The sequence below is a fragment of the Barbatula barbatula genome (genome assembly GCF_947034865.1).
Source record: "Barbatula barbatula genome assembly, chromosome: 3".
Lineage (NCBI taxonomy): Eukaryota > Metazoa > Chordata > Actinopteri > Cypriniformes > Nemacheilidae > Barbatula > Barbatula barbatula.
In genome coordinates, this window is record NC_136764.1 from 14149779 (window position 1) to 14171058 (window position 21280).

The following is a 21280-nucleotide window of genomic DNA, read 5'->3' on the forward strand; positions in this document are numbered from 1 at the left end:
TGTCTTGATGCGAGACAAAAGCCATCATTTTGTCATCTAAATCTAAAGGCCTCTGTTTTATGATGCATATTAAGTACCTATTAAACACATCTTTGTTGGAAACCAAGTTCTGCAGAAAGTCTTGAAGACCTAGTCTTCTCTCCTCCAGGAATTCAGCACAAAAGTTGTTGAACCAGCGCTTGGGTGGCAGGGAAAAGTTAAACGCGGGAAACATCTCCTTTAACTGAAACAACTGCATATAAAGAATAACCCACAACATTTGGAAAAAATATTGTGTGCCTCGGTTACAGCACAGTTATCTGATGTGAGTCGGCTCTGTCTGACCTTGTCATGTAGTTGTGAGAAATCAGTGTATCGTCTAAAAATTAACCAGCTTTTGTCCGGAGCACACTCTACTAAGATCTTATAGACCTGGAGAGAAAGAGAGAGAGAGAGAGAGAGAGAGAGAGAGAGAGAGAGAGAGAGAGAGAGAGAGCATGTTTTCCATTCATCACTGCTTTTGAATCATCATGGGTGGTGAGCTATGATACTTGTATCATATTTAACATCATGTGACTGTGACTGAAAATGATGTACGTTAAAGATAGCTTTAAATGTTAAACTAGTTTAATGAAACCTATTTCATTGTAACAAATGACAATCTGATTTTGATCTGAAAACCAAAATGAATGAATCAAATCCTTACTGTAAACTTTGTCTTCTCCTCCATAACTTTATAGCCAAGCAAGGTGACTTTGACTGAGCTCTCCTCTTTACTCTCTCTACAAAATCCATTCCTATGAAACTCCATCCCACTACCTCTCCTTACAACCTCTGGACTGTCGTTCTGGTAGAACATACTAGATCTTCACGTCTATGCGCTGCTGTATGAGGAAGCAGGACGTTTCCTAGTCACTGCCTTGAGGTTTAGAGCAAGCCGTCTACACAGAAGGGACAGAAATAAAAGAGGAAGTCCTTTGTCGCATTATGCACTGTTTAAAAATAGATGTGGGAAGGCAGGTAAACGGTAAACAATTCTATTTTCAAAAGACCCTGATGTCAAACACACAGTACACATAATCAGAAGCAAGTCAGTGGAACAGAGAAAAGTTACAAATTTTTTTTTTTCTGAATCAATAAAGGATATATTTCTCTTGAGGTCTCAATAACTGTAAATACACTAAATCGTTCGCATAATATAACTGTGATTTCATGCCTCACGAAATGCAGTCTAATACTCTGAACAGATGACTTGACTGGTTTGAGACCCAATAAACAGATAGAACCAGAAATCTTATGTGGGTCAAATTTGGTTGAATGCCATCTTCTGCAATCCTCATTATTAAGAGTAGCGAGGAATTACGTACAGTAGGTCACACGTGTTACCAATAAGACACTACCTAAACATACCTAATTTTTCTTGTATGAATTATAATATTTCATATAAATGTATAATATATAATTTATAACGGTATTTTTGTGTTTTCATATTTTTAAGTTATTTTAATTTGATAGCAAGAACCCCTTTAACATCAATGAGCTCAAGTAATAAATGCAATTAATGAATATATATTCTTTTAAAATAATTTTTAGAGAGATGTTTTGTGTATTCTCATATTACATGATTGAGACTAACAGTATACAGTCATAACAATGTGCATTAGGTACATAGAAAGACGACAACCCCCCCCCCCCAAAAAAAAACTGAGAACAAACAATGTCTAAGATACATATCAAAATAATAATAATTATTAATTGAAACATGTTTTTAAAGGATATTGTATATAAAGTATCTACAGCACTCCCTCTAAACAGAAACATATGACAGAGTATATTTTTAATGATATTTATGTAAAAGAAACATTATGAATATGGAAAATAAAAAATGTTCTGCAGGAGAAGTAGGTCACTCAAATGCCCATCAAAAGCCTTTAGACGGTGGTACACCGCAGACCTTAACGATGCCGAACAGGTGGAACTCAAGACAGCCAGTGGACTCAAGAAAATCAATGATACAGCATTTCCTGGGAAGCTGAAACTCTTGTGCTTCCAATTTGGCTTGTTGCAACGACTGATGTGGCCAATTTTCAATGTATGACTTTACTGTGTCTCACGCCAAGAACCTGGAGAGATTTGTGCGTACACAAGTGAGGAAATGGCTTGGGCTACCAAGATGCCTTAACAACATAGGGCTGTACGGGAATGGAGCGCTCTCTTTCTTCCCATTTCAAGACTTATGGAGGAATATAAATGCCCCAAAACAAGGTTGAAGATGGGGGGGCCTTGGTTTGGGATTAACCACACCTCCATGACGAAAAGGGCCACCAAAGGAACACCGTCACCTTGAAGTGGAGGAAGTTCAGCGTCAAGAGGATGTAAGTAGATGCGCCAGAGCATAGTCTCAAGCCCAACAAGGCCGCTGGATGAGGCATTCGCAAAATCACTTGGAGTGAGCTGTGGAGTATGGAAACAAACAGGCTAAGTTTTATCATAAGAGCTACGTACATACTGTATGATGTGCTGCCCTCACCAACAAATCTGCATGTTCGGTGTGGACAGGATTCAGCCTGCCACCTATGTGGAGCTCCAGCAAACTTTAAATATATTCTTGTGGGTTGTAAGAGCTTGACACAGGGGAAATGGGGGAAATAATTATTTGATCCCCTGTCGATTTTGTAATTAAGTGTCTACCATTTTTATGCTTATTTTAACTGATAGAAACCAAATATCAACCACAAAATCTGGGGGAAAAGTGTATAATAAAGGTTATAAATTGATTTGCATTTCAGTCAGTGAAATAAGTATTTGATTCCCTACCAACCAGCAAGAATTCTGGCTCCACAGATTATTTATGTGCCTATATGGACCACAGAGAAGTCAGTTTGTTATGTATATAAAAGATGCTTGCCAACAGAATCTGTATCTTTCATTCCAACCCCATTAATAGACGACCATAAACTTGGTTAGAAGGAAACAACTGTTGGTGCGATTATTTATTATCATTTGGAAATAGAAGAAATACAAAATAACTATCAATTGTCCTTGGTCTGTAGCTCTCTGCAAGATTTGGTAAATACGATCATGAGAAAGGTTAATGATCAGCCCAGAACTACACGGAAGAAGCTTGTTAGTGATTTCAAGACAGTTGGGACCACAGGTAGCAGGCAAACCATTGTTATCACGCTATGCCACAATCTATTGAAATCCTGAAGCACCAGCAAGGTCCTCCTGCCCAAGAAGGCCCACCTGGCTTGTCTGAAGTTTGCCAATGAACGTCAAATGATTCAGAAAAGGCTCTGGAGAAAGTTCTGTGGTCAAAGGGGAAGAAAATTGACTCCTGTTTTTGGAGGGAGAGAAATGCTGACTATGACCCCAAGAACACAGTCCCCACAGGGATGCACAGTGTTGGAAACATTTTGCTTTAGGGCTTTTCCTCTGCTACGGGTACAGGATGACTTCACCGCATTGAGGGGCTGAGGGACTGGCATATGTACCGTAAAATAATGGGCAAGAACCTCCTCCCCTTAACTAGATCACTGAAGATGGGTCGTGGATGTGCCTTTAACATGACAAAGACTCAAAACATATTGTCAAGAAAACCAAAGAGTGGATTAAGGAGAAGCACATTAAATGTCCTAGCCAGTCTCTAGAACCTAGTCCTAGAAACCTAGAAGGAGGCTACAACTCCAATTTGCTGAGCGACAGCCAAGAAACCTAAAAGATTCACAGAGGAGTGGACTCAAATGTATCCTGACACATGTGCAAACCTGGTGACCAACTATCAGAAATGTCTGACCTCTGTGTTTGTCAACAAGGGTTTCTTCACTAAGTACATATTTATGTTTTTGCTCGGGATCAAATGCTTATTTCACTGACTGAAATGCAAATCAATAACCTTTATATACAAAATTTCCCCTGATATTTTTTTATATTCTTGTGTCTATCAGTTAAAATAAACCTACCATAAAAATTATAGACCCTTCATTTCTTTGTGAGCAGGCAAACTTACAAAATCAGTACGGGATCAAATAATTATTTCCCTCTCTGTACACATGGCATTCCCCTAAAACGCCCAGGCTAACTCGCTAAAATGGCAACCATTTATACGAGAGGAGCAGAAAATGCAGGCCAAGCCCTTATCACCAGTTTCAGGTCTGCTGAGTATAGCCAGGGATTGGGAAATGCGAGTTGATTTAAACCACAGACTTACTTTCCCCTTGGAAATCGCTGCGACCAACCCGCGGCCGGACCTAGTTCAGTTGACTATACCTTGGGAAGAGGCCATTAAGGAAGCATTTGAAAGAAATAATTTCCAGTATGCCAACTTGGAAGTGGAGGCTGAAGATCTGGGATTGACAGCGAAAGTGTTCCCGGTGGAGGTGGGCCGCATTGACGGGTCCAGTGGAGGATAATCAAGAACTGGCCAGTGGTGTGGAAAGAAGAAGCCAATGGCTCTGGTTAAGGCGGATGGACACAGAATCGGCTGCCAGATGAATTTGCAACAATGCGGCATCACACCTAGGTCTGATCAACCTGCGGTGGGTCTCCCTTGCCTGAGGGTGTCTTGTGATAAAGGGTCGAAACACTCAATGAGGCTGAGGTGCACAACTGCATTGATGGGAACCATACAAAGGAAATTATGAGCACCACCTCACTAAAAGGTATCTTTCACCCAGGATAATGGAGGTGATGAAAGTGGGATCAGACACACAACTCATGAGATGTTTCTCTGATAAAAGCAAGTAAAGGTAAATATAAATATGGGATGTATTTCTATAATCATATTTCAAACCCAGTGAAACCTCAGACATCCTTTCCTCTATTCATATTATTGACCGATTAGTCACGTCATGCATAAGATGTGGGAAATATATTATTGGGCAATTAAACCGGGATGAAATAGTGGGATTGTAACACCTAGTCCTGTTAAGTAAATCTTAATCTGCTTTAATCTCAATCATCTGCTTTAAAGATATACATTGTACAAACTCTGGTTAAATTGGACTAAACCTGTGATGGATCTACAGGGACCTTAAGAAATTGTATGTAGGTCTAAATGCATTAGCAAGATAAACCTCTGAGATAGAGATTTAAGTGACGATATAAAGGTCTAAATGTGTTAGGGCTTGCATAGCCACTAGATGGCGATATTAAGACTTGTTAAGACTTGAATGAGTGTTTTTTTACAATTAAAAGGTTGTTTATCTACAACTGGCTGCTTCGCTGGTCTAATGATTTGCAATCATATGCTGGGTTGTTGACACAAAAAAACATCACCGTCTTTCATTGTGTCAAAGGCAAAACACTTTAGATAACCAAGGCAACTTCCTGAATGTTTTAATCATGATTGAACCCCAAAGGACACAGGCAAAATAGTATCAAAATGAATATATTTTAATGTCAAACAGCCCTGATTGGAATGAGCGGAATTGTAGGTGGGAGGGGATGTGGTCCTATAAAAATATTTGGGACGAAAAAAATCACTCTAGAACCGGCCATAATGTGAAATCAATCTAGGACGTGGTACATTTCTTTGAAGTCCTTCTAGTATTTTAAAACACGCTAAAAGCAGAGCCACGTTGCGAGGGAAAATCTCTAAATTAGGGGATTCCCTTTCTAACATCACACTGGATTCACCACAAGGGACGTTCTGACGTACGCTCTATTTATATTGCTATGATGAGTACACATGCGTCTGAGGGGTGTCAACGTTGTTTCTTTTTAAAGTTAAAATGGGTTCCTCTGTCATTTTTCAATCTTATAAAATTTCTAACCTAATATGTGCCACACTTATTAGCTGAGCATTTGTAAGTAAAAGTAAACCAAAACTACAGTACGATGGGATTCATTACCATTGCATGGTATTAATAAATTGCAGACAACGTCCAGATGTCTAAACGTTTAAGATTACATGTTGTTAAAATAATTATTATTAACAAATCTTGATATAGTTTTGCTGGATGATGCAAACTATTAAACGGCGATCCGTTGTACCACCCGGAAGCTGCCTTAGGAGGTATTTAATTGTAAAAAAATCTTTTTCAGAACACTTTTAGTCCGTTTTTGGACAACTACTGTTGAACATAAAACATAGTCGCCATGCTTGTTTTTGAAGTGTCTTGAGAAAGCATCAATGTGAGTTCGGACGCTCGGAGTTTGTTCTCCACCTGGATTCCGAGAAGCTCCGCCCACCGCTAAAGCATTGGCTGTTAAAGACATTTAAGACGTCAGTGATTGGACAGTTGAGAGGTCACTCATAAATTCACAGCAAATTGTAAATAGTCCAAGGGCGGGTTTGACGGGTGGTTGCAAAAACATAACGTTGCACATTCGGTTTTGGTCCGACTTCGGCCCACTCACACGAGCCTGCGAAATACTACGACAGCCTTCATTATCGTCCAATCTGGCCTCACGTCCATCTGATTAGTTTTCATCGTCAGTTTATTTATGGCGTGATATCAAAACGTTGTTGTTGGGTTTGGGGGCGTGTCTACGCGAGCTACAAGACACGTTTCGTTTCCATCTCCTATTCAGTAGTAGTTTTAATCAGAATAGTTGACGTTAGCGTTCGTGATTTAGTGGTCGTTTAGTTGTGTTCCTGACGCTAGTCTCCGGCCCATTTAGTACGCAATTCAAGCGACATTTACAATATGTAGTTAAATGCGCGAGCTTTTCTCTCGTCGCGAGTGTTTCAGCTGCAGCAGCGCGAGCTTTCATTTCCCGTTTCGTCTGTCTTTCTAAAGCTGTACGGGCCCGTTTCATCATACGACATCCCGAAACATGGAGCACACGGGCTGCGTCAACATCTGCAGTCTCACCAGCACCTTACCGGTCATTCCGTATCGGAAACTAACGGACCTGCACTACATCAGTAAGGGAGGCTTTGGGACCGTGTTCAGGGCGCTGCACAGTGACTGGCGCACAACAGTAGCGATTAAGTGTTTAAAACTGGATTCACCGGTTGGTGAGAGGTTCGTGTGGTGATCTTAACTTGCTTCATTCTTGATTCAAGTGTACGGTGCCTTAGATAAGGTCAAAGTATAACTGGTTTGGGTTATGTCGTCATTTTTCATACTGTGTGTATTGCATGACTTTGAAAGTTTTATCGTGCCTTACTTTGTGTGCTGGGTGTAAATCCTTTCACTTAAGTATGTGGTCATACAGCATGTTTTTTTTTTTAAATAAATACTAAAGATCAATTCAATAGCTCTATTTATGTGAAAAAGTGTGTGTACAGTCAGGGTAATCGGTATGTTCATAATAGTCTTTTCTAACCATGTACATCTTTGCAGAGAAAGAAATTGTTTACTGAAAGAGGCGGAGGTGCTTCACAAAGCTCGATTCAACCACATCATTCAGATCTTTGGGGTGTGCAATGAGCCCGAGTTCTTCTGCATTGTGACAGAGTTCATGACCAATGGATCTCTGGATGAACTACTGCATGAGGTAACATGTACAATCCACATTCATTTTACCTGGCAGGGCTTCCTGTTTAGTCTTGTATTTAAAGGGGTCATATGGCACGAATATGTGTTTTTCTGTGTCTTTGGTGGTTATAAGTTGCCCATGCATGTATTAGACACGTAAAATTGCACAAAGGAAAGTATCGGAACAAAAGATGCATTCTAAAAGACCCAGACCTGCCTGAAACGCCTCGTGTAACCACACCCCCACGAATGTATGTCATTTCGTGGTATGACTTGACTAAGACTGCCCAAATGTAAACGCAAGTAAGGTGTTCGTACCTGTCAGTACAATTGCTTTGAAACCTGATGTTCCAAATATGGTCAGAGGCGTTACATTTTCGTCACATGCTTGAAGTATTCGTCCAATCAGTACGCACTGGTTAACTGGCCAATCATTGCACACCTCACCTTCAGAGTGATGAGATTTGTAAAAATCTGCACGTTTCAGAGAGGCGGGGCAAAAAGGAGATAGAAACATGCATGGTATGTGGAAAATGCAGCGTTTTAGAACCTTAAATCATGTATACACATTGAATTACATCTAAAAACAAACGATAATATTAATTTCAGCCGTGTCATATGACTTCTTTGATAGTTAAAAAAACACAAGTACTCTTATTCACAGAGAGTTTCACTTTGGTCCTTGTTGATAACAGAGATAACATGCATATTTTGACGTTATTTTATGTATTTTCTTGTTTATGTAACAGAAAGATATGTACCCAGTGGTGGCCTGGCCATTGAGGCTTCGAATTCTTTATGAGATAGCTCTAGGGGTCAACTTCCTCCACAATATGAGCCCACCACTTCTACATCATGATCTCAAAACTCAGAATATTCTGCTGGATGGGGAGTACCATGTCAAGGTTTGTGCATTTGGAATAGTAGGAATAAAGAAAGTTTCAATAGGTCAACTGGTAGGTTGGTGGTAGCAACACTGAAGTCTTGGGTTCATTTTAGGGAGAACAGAAACTGATCAAATGTCCCTGTATTGCACTGTAGGTCGCTTCGGATAAAGGTAAATGCCGTAGAAGATTCTTGTCAAGATGATTTACCATTGATGTATTGTCTTTGTTTTGAAAGCCTTTACGTCTGTGTTAACTATTGTAAAAATGTGCTGGCAACTGTCTTGTATGTTATCGTTTTTTGTATCTGTTCCATCCTATAGCCTAGGGAGAACCTTTTGTGATGTCACACCACACATTTGTTTGTTTTTAGTTAGATCTGTAACGTAGTGCAGTATAATGCATTATGCAATGTTAAAATGGTGGTTATGAAGTAATACGCTTCGCAGGGAAGACATTTGAAAGTTTTTTTCTGAACTGTCAACAACCAGTATATGAAACGGGTTGTTGATGTATTTTCTTTCTAAAGCCTGAGAAATTATGCATATAGGGGGAGAAGTACAGTAAAATAAATTAAAGGGTAACTCCACCCACAAATGAAAATTCTGTCATGAATCACTCCCTCTAGTTGTTCCAGACATGTATACATTTCTCTGTTCCGTTGAACACAAAGAGATATATTTTGGAATAATGTTAGCAACCAACAGTTGACTGCCATAGTAGGAAAAAAATAAATGGTAGTCAAAAGTGTCCCAGAACTGTTTGTGTTCCTACATTCCACATTCCTCCTTTTGTGTTCAACAAAACCAAATAAAAACTATGGCAGCCAATGGTGCGTCAGAACTGTTGGTTGCTAACATTATTCCAAAATATCTCTCCTTGTGTTCAACCGAACAAAGAAATGTATACATGACTAGAGGGTGAGTAACTCAAGACAGGATTTTCATTTTTGGGAGGAGTTACCCTTTAACATGCAAGGAAACATTACTCACAATGAGCTTGTAAACCTTTACTAATTCTTTACCTAGCCTTTTGTATATGTTAATTTCCTTCATATTCTGATGTAAAGAGGTCTATCTTGTATATGTTTTTTAATAGATAGCTGATTTTGGCTTGTCTAAATGGCGTCAGCTGTCTATCACTAAAGGCTCTGGCTCCAAACCTGCTGAAATGGGCGGCACAGTCATCTACATGCCACCTGAGGAGTACGAACCTTCCAAAAACCGCAGGGCTGATGTCAAATATGACATGTACAGGTTAGTATGTTTTACTATATTAAGTGTTCAGGAATATTATGTATGGCTAGTGTCTGCACTCCCTGTAATTTCTGTGGGAATATGCACATTTTCTGCCCCTGAAGCATTTCAGTGTGATGAAAACAGCTGATTTAACATCCTGAGGTTAAAAAGCATCAACTTTCAGACAAGTACTGCTTTTAACAAGCATGCAAATCATTCCATTATGTTAGAAAGAAAGATTAATTTAATAACATTTCCAAATCTGTAACAATCTCTTTGTTTGGCTGAACGCAGAGAAAGATATTTGGACGAATGCTTGTAACCAAACAGTTCTTTGACCCAATTGACTACCATAGTAAGATTACTAGGTTAGTAATTACAATGGCAGTTAAAAGTGCACCAGAACTGTTTACTGTATTTCATTCTTCAAAACATCTTATTTTTTATTCAACAAAACAAAAAAATTATAAAGAAAGTTTTTCTACTATGGTAGTCAATGGTGTCCTAGAACTGTCTGGTTATAAGCATTCTTCCAAATATCTTTCTCTGCGTTCAACCACACAAAGAGATTGTTCCACATCTGTATACAAGTAAAAGATGACAGATATTAGTTTTTTCTTGGGTGAACTATCCCTTTAAATGATAAGATACTAGTAGAAATGCTGATGATATACTGGAGGTGTGGTTAGCTGGAAATTAAACTCTTTTATTACCTATGGTGAAAACAGAAATTTCCTGTTGAACCAACATTTACAAGTAGAAAACAATACCCTTAAAATTAGAGAATAAAATGTCTCGTATGTGGTTCCCCTTTTTTTGAACAACAACACCCGTGTGTGTTTCAACTATTGTAAAGAAAATGGTAGTCAAAAAAAAGTTTTCCTTTTTGTTAATATAGTAAAGTATTGTCCTGTAACTGGGTTTATAAAATGGCAGCATATGGAAAACAGGCTTGAGAAACCTGACTTGGATGCTTTAAAAAAAGAGAAAGACTTAACTTGAGCTAAACATGGACTTGAAAAACCATTCCCTTTTGATCTGCTGAATGAATGTTGGTCTTAATATTTCTATCGTATGGTTTATAAAGAGCACTTTTGCCCTGCTTTCTCAGTTCTATATTTTTGGGAAATCCCCTTGAACACTTTAACTGTCTCATTATCATATGTTCTGACCGTCTATTGTTAACTCAACATAATTCCTGTCAGTTGACGGACATGTTTCACCTAGAATGTGGAAATGATTGGGACGGGGAAATAAAATAATTTGGTGTCCAGTTTCCAGTTAAAGGTCAGAAAAGTTTGAAAAGATTGTTGGGGGTACATTCATATTTTATGTAGTCAGGGACATCTGTTTGGATTTTGTCATATTTGAACTAAGAAACTGTTTTAGTCATTACCCACGAAAACTCTATCAGAAAACGTTTGTATAAGCCCAAACACTAATGTTGATCTGAACAAGATTGACCAAAGGTTTTCTTTCTTTAGTTGGAGGGTCTGTTGAAATCATGACACTGATATGAGTGTGTGGTATTTCTGGTGGGGATTGCCTATTGTGGATGTAGATGGCAACAGTGAAAACATTCACTCATCTGTTCTCTGCTTCCTCTTTTAGTTACGCCATCATCATGTGGGAAGTGCTTTCAAGACGGATACCATATGAAGGCAGGGGGTTTGAGTTTATATAATGTCAACTGGACACTATCATAAAATCAAAAACAGTTTGCTCTGGTTATCGAAGTGTTATTTAATATTTTAGTCATCTTTATCTATAAACTGTGATGGTTGTATGGTAACATTTTTAACGATTTAGCAGTGTCATGTTTTTGAAGCAAAAAAATTCAAGATTTCATGACTCAACCACTTCACTATTTCAACATTATTGTACTGACTTTCCTACTGTACTTTCAGATGCCACCAATCCCATGCAGATAATGTTCAGCGTTCTCCGAGGGTCTCGACCCGACACAGGCCCAGACAGTCTGCCCACAGACATTCCCAGCAGAGAAACCCTCATAAACATCATGACCTGCGGCTGGACCACCAGCCCAGATGAGCGGCCCTCCTTTCTCCGTAAGTATTGGCCTGAATCCAACCTTTGACCATTTCTTTGCTTTTCCCAATCACTGTGAATCTTTGAGATGTCCTTTCACCATCCTGTGCTTGTAGTTTCTTCATTGGCTAAACATCTAACCACAATTGTGTCTTTGGGCCTCATTCATGAAACAGGAGCAGAACGATTTTTTGGTACCTTTTACCAAAGGTAAATAGTGCGACAAACTGATGACACTGCATTTTGATGCACTATGTATCATAATAATGTTTCACACGTTCTTTAGCCCTGTTCTTAATAATTTTTTACTTTGGCTAAAACGTAGAGCTGCTCGTCACTGTCGTTTTTGCAAAGCCGTTCAATCGCAGTGGAGAAGAGGCGGGACAAACACTACATTGACCAACCATCTCACACAACAGTCGAGAAGTTAATATTAATGGTTACTGCATTTTCATATTAAGTAATATTCTTCTAAATAAGAAACAAGTAACAAATAGGCTAACTATTTAGGATATTCTAAATCACAGCAACCAACACATCTCCTGAATAACACTCAGTGCCTCCAGTATTCTCAGACGCCACCAGCTGGTCGTTTTCAGAAGAGAACCAGGTATTATTTTAGCTGGCTAAAAATGCTTTGATGGACACAGTTTAATAGATTAATTTATTGGTAAGCATATAGCCTATAAGTATCTTATGCATTTATGCAATATAATGTAGCCACACCATAGAATGAAGTACAGAGGATTCCGGCATTCCTAGATACGTAATTTATGTAGCAGGAATTCATAGGCGGGGATTATGCTAATGTGACTGTGCTGTTTATGAATGATTGGAATTCATTTACATACACACATTTTACTTCGAAACCTGACGTTTACAAAGTATTTGTCAATACAGAGTAAGGTCTTCGGGAAGTTTTTTTACGCCAAATGAATCAGAATTTTCTTTATGAATGAGGCCCATTGCGAGTACTTTTACTGGTACTTCTTGATACATGGGATCTTGTTTTGCAAGTTCTTGCAACAGGGTTAAATGACAAATCAGAAGAATGAGGAAATGTTTGTGTAGTGACAGAGATGGCACAGAGTCATGAAGTTCACCTTGTCCAAACAGAATTACTATTAAACTCAATAGGGCATAATAAAACTGTAACTATATTAAACAGTGTGGATGTCTAATAATCTATACATGCATATTTTTCACACATAGAACATATTTTATCTTAGAGGAAGCAGTAGGCTGTTTTAATGAGACATCGCTAGAGCTTTGCTCATTGCACATAAGATTCTTTAGTGGTAGTGGTAGTTTACTCATCACTTAGGAAATTTGGTTTACCCAGATGCCACACATCACATTAATACAGTCACACACATAAACATTCAATTACCATACATTCAATTATCAGCAAATTACCCATGCCTACAGTTGATTTAACATAGAAAAAGCAGTTGGTGTGAATGAATTCTTAAACCTTCTGGTTCTTCCTCCAATTGCTCTATATCTACAAAATGATTGGAGAACAACAAACTCCCCCTGTAATGGATGACATGCACAGTTTATAATCTCATAGGCTTTTTTAATGACCCTTTCTTTAAAAATGTCTTGAAGCGATATCAATTGAACTTCAATCACCTTGGATGCAGTCTTAATCAGCCTGTTCATTCTGTTTCTGCCAGACAAGCTAATGCAATCAAACCATACAATGAATGACACAATAAGAAATAACAGATTCAATAAAACTCCTATAAAACACTGGGCATACCTTAAAATATTTATTTTTCCGACCTTTTTACGAATGGAATCGGTATTAGCATCAAAATTAAATGTATTCTCAATCACTGTTCCCAGATATTTATACTCATCCACAAGCTCAACATCCCTGCACGAATAACAGTAGGTGAGATGGAGATGGTAGATTTTCCAAAGTCTATAATCAGGTTTTAGGTCTTTGCTATGTTTAAATTTAGATTACACTTTGCACACCAGGAGAAAAAAATCTTCCACCACAGGTCCATGAGATGTCTTTTCATTGACTAGAAGGCTCACAATAACAGTATCATTGGCAAACTTCAGTATATACCTATCATCAAATGTACACTTACAGTCATTGGCATATAAAATAAAAAAGCAGCGGGAAAGAACACACCCATGAGGAGAACCTGCATAAGAACATAACTTTGAACATAACAAGCCATTAACTCTTACTGGACCCCATCATATCTCAAACCATCCTCATAGACCACCAACTCCTGCGCTCACACCCCATCCCATTTTCTTTCCCCAACACAACAACATATTTCCACTAAATTAGGAAAATAAAAAAGAGAAGTAAAGTAACTAAAATTATATTTGTCAAGTGAATAAATGTAAGCGTAACTTAAAATGACACTTTAATGGTTTTCAGTTGCATTAAAATAACACAATCACAATTACACCGCCAAAACATTATATAAAAGTATAAACACTTCTACTGCGGTTTATTCTTTTGACATTTGTCAACAAGGACTTGCACCAACCCTTATACGTAACCATTATATAATGTATATATATTGACTTGGGGTGCGATACCTGTGAGCCCAACTTGCCATGATGTGCACCCTACCTGACGGATTCCTTACAACGAATCTGATGCTCCAAATGAAAGATGTCAATCGGTCAGGTGTCAGAAACAGACGAGTGATCTTAAAAAGATTGCTGTTTGCACATGCACACTAGTTGCGTTTACATGGACACATTGGATTGAATTTAATCAGATTGTGCAATCTGAATGTAGTGTTAACATGAAAGGTAAATTAAGTGATCTCACTGATCTGCGTGGTTACATAAGTTTCAAATCCGTTGAACATGCGCACACTGCACAAGTGTTCACCTAAATACCCACTAAAACAGTGTTTTAAAGCACATGTTGTGTATATTTTATTTTACAAAAGGCACGAAAAAAAGTACAGTTTATAAAGGTAGGGTAATGTCTCGTGCCAATGGAGCACGAGCACATCATATGCAGTTTTACAATTGGAAAACCATGACAAAACTAGCAAGACCCACCAGAGCGCCTGCAGGCAAACAATAATTAAAATAAAGTTTAGCAACAGCTAGTTCCGAATTTAAGAAGTGATATGCGGATTCATAACAGAGACGGGCGCAGTGGATGCAGGTATCATTATAATATTCACAAAACGGCTACTCAAACAATGTTATAAGCACAGAAGTATTTCTTTTATGTCACAGACACGAGTATAATTATGTACAATTTATAATTTACCATGTTAAAAACAGTTAATTCTTCCAAAGCACATGTAAGTAAACTATAAATAAAATAAATGTTCAGTAGCCTACTACGAATATAAATGAAATTGTATGATAATATATTTTAGCCTACAGTATGTTTGTACTTCTGCATATGTATTTTGTTTTAAAAAGGAACTGAGAAATTGTGGTTAAACTCATTCCAGGGAAACAGTTAAGACGTTTTAAATGCAAAGAAACATTAATATGTTCATTTACAGATGACAAGCATATGGAAATTTTAACTGCTTTTTCAGATTTATGGTTTTTGGTTTCTTTAGCAGCAGCTGCTTCGTTCAGTTCGTCCTTACGTCTGTACGACCCAGCGTCTGATTGACTTGTTTATATGGAGCGTTTTCATTCAGATTGGACTTTGAATTGGATTACATTGGTCCATGTAAACGCAGCTACTTTCACACACTAGAAGGTGTCCGTTACACTCCTGAGTTCTGATTGATCCTCGTGTTGAACTGATGAGGTGAAACTGATGCCATTACTGTTTATTGCTAAGAGCTTCAACTCAAATATGGTGATGTGTGGTGCTTCAATGAAAACAGGCTTCTTCGACTGTATGAGGCGATGCGCGGAACCACCCATTAAGGATAGAAAATATCTATGTATAATAGTATAAAAAAACTGAAAACAATCCTAGAGACGCATGCCCACAGACAAACAACCACGCTCACGTAATCACACTAGACTGATGATGCCTGGTGCAAGTTTACACATGAGCAGCGACATTACATTTATTGTGTATTACAAAAATTTATTTCTGTAGCAAAATTGGTGCAAGACTCCGGAATCCTGATATTTACATGTTAAAATCAACCCTAGGTATGCGCAGGAGGCATTTTAATGCTTTCTTATCAAATACCCTTATTAATCCCTTAAATTGTATGTTAACAGTGTCAGGATGAAATTGTAATCGTTTTTGTTATCATTCCGATTCCTCTTAAGGGTTATGTTTCTCTTTTTTACCTATGTAGAAAACCTCTGTTCTAGACACGAGCGTCTTCTAGTATTTGTTTTGTCCTATAGATTGTCTAATCGAACTGGAGCCCATGTTGAGAAGGTTTGATGAGATTGATGTCCTAGAAGCAGTGCTGGAAGTCAAACGGTCCAAAGTGAGTGTTTATACTGACCATGTGTTTACCTTAAACTCTTAAGAACATTATCTGGACGTTTTCCATATAAACACTGTAAATAGTCTTTGTATTGAGCTTCTGGATGGGAGGCAAAACACTAATTTTGTCATTTATCCTTCCCTTCTTCCAGTATATGAGGCCAACAAGCTGCTGCTCATCATCTCAAACAAATGGAAAACAAACCCAGGAAAAGACTATGAAGGTGCAAAATGTATGGTGGCCAGTGCGTTTTATTAAAAAAAATCGATGTCCTGTTTTGTGTTACGATTCATCATTTGAGCAGACATGAACACTCCAGTGGGTGACTTCTAGTGTTGTTGTTACACAACAGGACAACTGTTCCATGTCTGGATCCGGTTCCTGCTCTTCCCAGGAAGCAGAATTATCCCATCCAGGATTCCTTACCATATCAAATATACCACCTTCTCAAGGCAAGATTTACATCTTAACACGCACACTTAAAAGTTTTAAACGTACTGTAGTTCTATAAGGACCACTGTCATCAAATATTAAAACAATAGCATATATTTAAGGTTGGCATAATGAAACTGTTCTTGGCAAACTCTCCGCCCATCCATGCAGCCTTGCATGGACAGAGCGGGAGCGCAGCAATACATGTCCCCCCACCTGGGGAACCAGAACAGTTCACAATGCATAACAGGATTAAATTAAATGGTCTGACAGATACAGGCAGATATGGAAGGGGGTTTTCAGTGCAGAAAGATTAGCAGCTGATATGGAGCAAAGAAAGGCAACTTAAATAGGACGCAGTCTAGTGTGTGTTGAATGACTATTGGTAAACGTTGATTAGCTGCACCTGATTTGAGCAAGACTTGCGTGACCTGCCAGAGCTAACATTATGCTTGATGTTGGTTTATCACTGATGTTCTACATGTTATTCAGGTCTTCCTTCATCATTGGGGTCCATTCCACTGGATCCTCCAAAGCCTCTAGTGGACCACTACTCTCATAACAACCTCAGTCCTGAATATCTGCCGGCCCAGCCCGTATCCGACTTCAACATACCCATGAAGTCACATTCACCCATGTGTGAGAGCGATCTGACCCCCGCCATACAACCACTCACCATACAGCCACACCTGAAAGGTACCGTGTCTTGTTCAGCCAAACCCTCAACATGTCAGACACATCTTAATCTCTTCCATTACTTTGTTTACTTTCCAAAACATGAAAAAAGGAAAATAATGTAATGTCACCTTTGAGTCTGATTCTAATGTCCACACCCTGACTGTGTCCACAGATCTCACCCCAGGATTTGACCCCCAGGGTCCCGCAACACGCTGGATCGCGTCCCGACGTGAGGACATTGTTCAGCAGATGACAGAGGCTTGTCTCAACCAGAGCTTAGACGCTCTGCTGGCTCGCGAGCTGCTGATGCATGAGGACTACGAACTGGTCGTGAACCTACCCACACGCACCGCAAAGGTACGCAAGCTTCTGGACACCTGCGACCGGCACAGTGAGGAGTTTTGTCGTGTAGTGGTGCGGAAACTCTTGGATAACAGACAGATGGGCCTAAATCCCTATCCTGAACTCAGTACCACCAGCCCTCCACCACCATATAGTGCTCCCACTGCCCCCTTCCTCTCCAACTCCTTTAACAACACTCGAAACATCTTCTGACTTTCTCCGAACAGAAGAAATGTGAGTCCTCTGTTTTGTTTCTAGGGTTCTGCTGAAGGACAGTTCTTGCTTTGTTACAGCTGCTCGGAAAAACGTGATGGCCAGATGAGCACTTTGTTGTTGAGTTTAGCATGGCCCATTTTGAAGAGAAAACAAACTCTAGCAGTGTTGAAGTTCCACAAAATTGTGTTTAAACCTTTGTTGTCGTTTACACCCTCCCAGGCATCACATCATTTTCAAACTCTTTTGTTTGGCCTCCTTACCCACATAACAAATCCTCACAATTGCACAGGATGGGATTTGGAAGTAGTGTAAATCAGCTGTACGGTCTTCCTTTTTGTAAACCAGTGCTTTTGATTTCCCTCATTGAAACTTGAGTGATTTTGTTGCATCCAAGGTATAGTCCCTCTGTGGGATAGATGCAGAGACTGTCAGTAGCTTGTAATTTTGTATATTTGTGCCAGTAGAAAGGACTCAAAAACATGCTGAAAATGGGATGAAACACAGAACTATTGATCAGACTGTACTCGAGTCAAATAATATATGGTCTACCTTGCCCATGCAAATGCCATTGGTATTGCCATAATGCTTTATGAAGTGCCAACTAGTTCACAATTCCTTCTTTTCTGAGACTTTTATTTTGACATTTGAAATGCTAATGTCACAATTCTTCTGCCCAGATGAAGCAGAGAAAGCTCCTTGCCAGACTGGTTTGACCTTTTTTCCTTTTACATGTAGTGACTACTGTAGCAATACTAGGTGCCGCAAATGATAAAACTGTATTGACCCTCAGCATGTCGCGGTACAATAGCGTCTGTAATGGTATGATAGCAGGCACAATGTAATTAATTTAAACTGGCCAAGGACAACTTTAAAGTTCGTGTTAGAAAACAAGCACTTCTATCTACATTAAAGGGATAGTTCACCCAAAAAAACATAAACTACGATATTTTGGACAATGTTGGTTACCGTACGATGTCGATACCCTTTGACTTGAACTGGTGTTGTGTCCGTGCACTAGAAGTTAAAGTGTAACGCCGCTGTTCGGTAACCAACATTCTTCAAAATAAGAAAGTCATATAGGTTTGTAATTAAACAAAGGTGAGTAAATGTTGACCGAATTTTCTTTTTTGGGTAAATTTTCAATTGAGGTTCTTGTCGTTCTCAAAGATACACATGACTTCCATGTGTTTGACTTCATCTGCCTATCACATCATATGCAGCCATGCATGTTCAATTCTGCGTTGATAAATGTTGTGCCATCCTGCGTAAAAGCAGACAGGTTTACGCTGGTCATCACTGGCTCCAGATGTAGCGGAATAAACAGTTTATTGCACTTTGAGCATAGAGCAACTGTCTCAAATATAAAGTTCACATCAGCACAGCTGGATAGATCTTAAAAAAAGCTCCTACTGGCAAAATGTTTATTAAGGAAGTTATGAACAAATAGTATCCAAGTCTTTGGAACTGAGTTACTAGTTTAGACCAGCAGATTTTCTTGTCTTGTTTGAAGATATTGTTTCTCACTCTTAATTGTTTTTTATTATAAACCAAAGGGAATGCTTTAAATTAACAGACAGAACTCAAATTTATGATGTGATGAACTAAATTTCTGACTTTATTCTTCATTGTGTTTTTGGCTTACTGGGGTACAGAGTCAGTCATGTGCTTGATAAGTTTTGTGATACCTCTGTTGAGACTTGAAATTCCTGTGACAGTGATTTCGCATGCTACTGCTTATTTCCCCTTGGTGCAAACAAGCATTATACAGGCCATTGCAGAATTTCTTCTGATGCAACATCAGTATTTTGAAGACTATCTCTAGGTGGACTTCATGTCGTGGAATGTCCTGAAACTGGCTGCTCCATTCATGCTTCCACTTCTAAGCCTTTTAGCTGTGCTTTGGGACTTTTCATTTCAGTAGTCATACAGAAGACTCACATATGATGATTTTAGAAAGTTGGTGTTTTAAGATCTGAAGTTTTTTGTGGGGTTGGGGACCATTTACAATATCAAGAGTATGTTCATTTTGTATTTATTTATATAGTCACGTACACCCTTTATATAATTACATAATTTTCACAGTGGTTTGTGATAATTGTTTCTGTGTCTTTTTTTATTTTAGTATCAGGCTTTAAAGTGCTGTGCCAATCCAGTGATGCTGCATTGCTGAATGCATCTTTAGACTCGCTCTGTTATTCAGATGCCAAATAAACAGTGAGTGTCGGCACACAACTTAGCAATACAATATGACGGCCACATTCTGAATTGCCTAAACAGAATGTAAGCCTTGATACAGAAGACGTAGTTTATTACAGTGTTCATCACACTTTTACATGTTATGTATTTAACATCACACTGGCTGTGGATTTACAGTAGGTGAATTAGCTGTGCTACTTATTTCAACATTCATGTCTGCCTTTGAGCTGTTATAAGAGTTTATAAGAGTGTTGTCTTGGCGACAAATATCAAATATATAATGACAATAATGTTTATGTAGCAGTGTACAAGTAGCATCTGTGTTCTGTTACTGTGTGATAAGGAACTTCCAAAATCAGTCAAGTGTAAGGTGTTATTAAAACTTGTAGAATTTACTGAATGAAAGTGTGTTGTCTTGTTTTGTGGTACCTGATGCCCAGAAAAATCTTTCTGAATCTTAACTCTCTGCCAGTTGTTTACACAATAACAAGTATTAATCCATCCAGCTACAGGTGATCACATTTTACAAAAGTGTCTTCTTTTCCACTGATAGGATTAATCTATCAAGTTTTATACACTTGATACATTTCAACCACTTTAAATAATGATGTCCTTTTAAAACCAGGGAGTGAGAAATATTTTATGATTAAAAAGCTTTTATGATAAAAGATCAAGGCTGTTATTCTGTATACATGTTACAGTTTTGTTCATTTCTAAGAAAACTTTCTGCCTCTCTGCTATAGGGTACAGCAGGGATGAAATATTTTTGTATGCTAAACCATCGCCCAAAAGTCAATGATTTTTGGGGGCTTTTGGTTAAATGCTTAAAATAAGGTTTTTGTTTAACAAAACCTCTAAATATTTTAAAATTATATTCTATGACATAAAACACAACAGTTTTAACACATGGTTTATTATGTCTTAAAAATGCTGGTTGCTAACATGTTACTAAAAGCGACTGCATCCTTTGGCAGGGAGATTAAATGTCATCACACATCATTAAACCGTACAAATAATGCAACATGGACACAAAACTCTAAAAACGTGGCTGGGGATTCATTCACGGAGCAATTACTTCCCAGAGAACACATTTTTAACAAAGTCTGAAAAAGTAGTTGGTGGCTTGGTAGTAAAGTTAATGTTGAGTGACCGTAGTGTAGTATGTTTATAGCCTCATGTTAGCATTTTACTTCTGGCGATTGTATTTACGCTTCAAAGAAAGCAAATTGCGCTAATCTGTAAAGATTAGCTTCATAGACAAACTGTAAATATAAAACAACTGAGTTTATCTTTTGCGGGCTTCCAAAAGTCTATGGGAAACATCCATAGGCTTTTGGTCCAGGATACCGGACTGGACTACAAAAATACGTCATCCCTGCACCATTCTGTCTACACAAATCAAAGATAATGTTTGTGATTGTTGTGAT

At 38.5% G+C, this 21280-nt stretch overlaps 1 protein-coding gene across 2 annotated transcripts; it reads left to right on the plus strand.

Annotated features, from left to right (window-relative positions):
* Positions 1 to 6259: 6259 nt before the first annotated feature.
* ripk2 (receptor-interacting serine-threonine kinase 2) lies at positions 6260 to 20251 on the plus strand. Of its 2 annotated transcripts, none has more exons than XM_079452131.1 (11): positions 6260 to 6950; positions 7272 to 7425; positions 8156 to 8311; positions 9389 to 9546; positions 11140 to 11189; positions 11436 to 11597; positions 15904 to 15989; positions 16141 to 16212; positions 16342 to 16441; positions 16914 to 17117; positions 17272 to 20251. In XM_079452131.1, exons 1-11 carry the CDS (start codon positions 6760 to 6762, stop codon positions 17652 to 17654), a joined length of 1716 nt encoding a protein of 571 aa, XP_079308257.1. In that variant the 5' UTR covers positions 6260 to 6759; the 3' UTR covers positions 17655 to 20251. The 2 variants fall into 2 exon arrangements, with proteins under 2 accessions (XP_079308257.1, XP_079308256.1); XM_079452130.1 differs by having other exon boundaries at positions 6261 to 6950; positions 16141 to 16221.
* The last annotated feature ends 1029 nt before the right edge of the window (positions 20252 to 21280 follow it).

What these genes read in the sequence shown, in the direction of transcription:
- ripk2 (XM_079452130.1), top strand. Translation starts at nt 6,760, where the DNA reads ATGGAGCACACGGGCTGCGTCAACATCTGCAGTCTCACCAGCACCTTA. An exon ending in AAGACGGATACCATATGAAG is followed by an intron (nt 11,190 to 11,435) that starts GCAGGGGGTTTG and finishes CTGTACTTTCAG; the next exon opens with ATGCCACCAATCCCATGCAG. An exon ending in AAATATACCACCTTCTCAAG is followed by an intron (nt 16,442 to 16,913) that starts GCAAGATTTACA and finishes CATGTTATTCAG; the next exon opens with GTCTTCCTTCATCATTGGGG.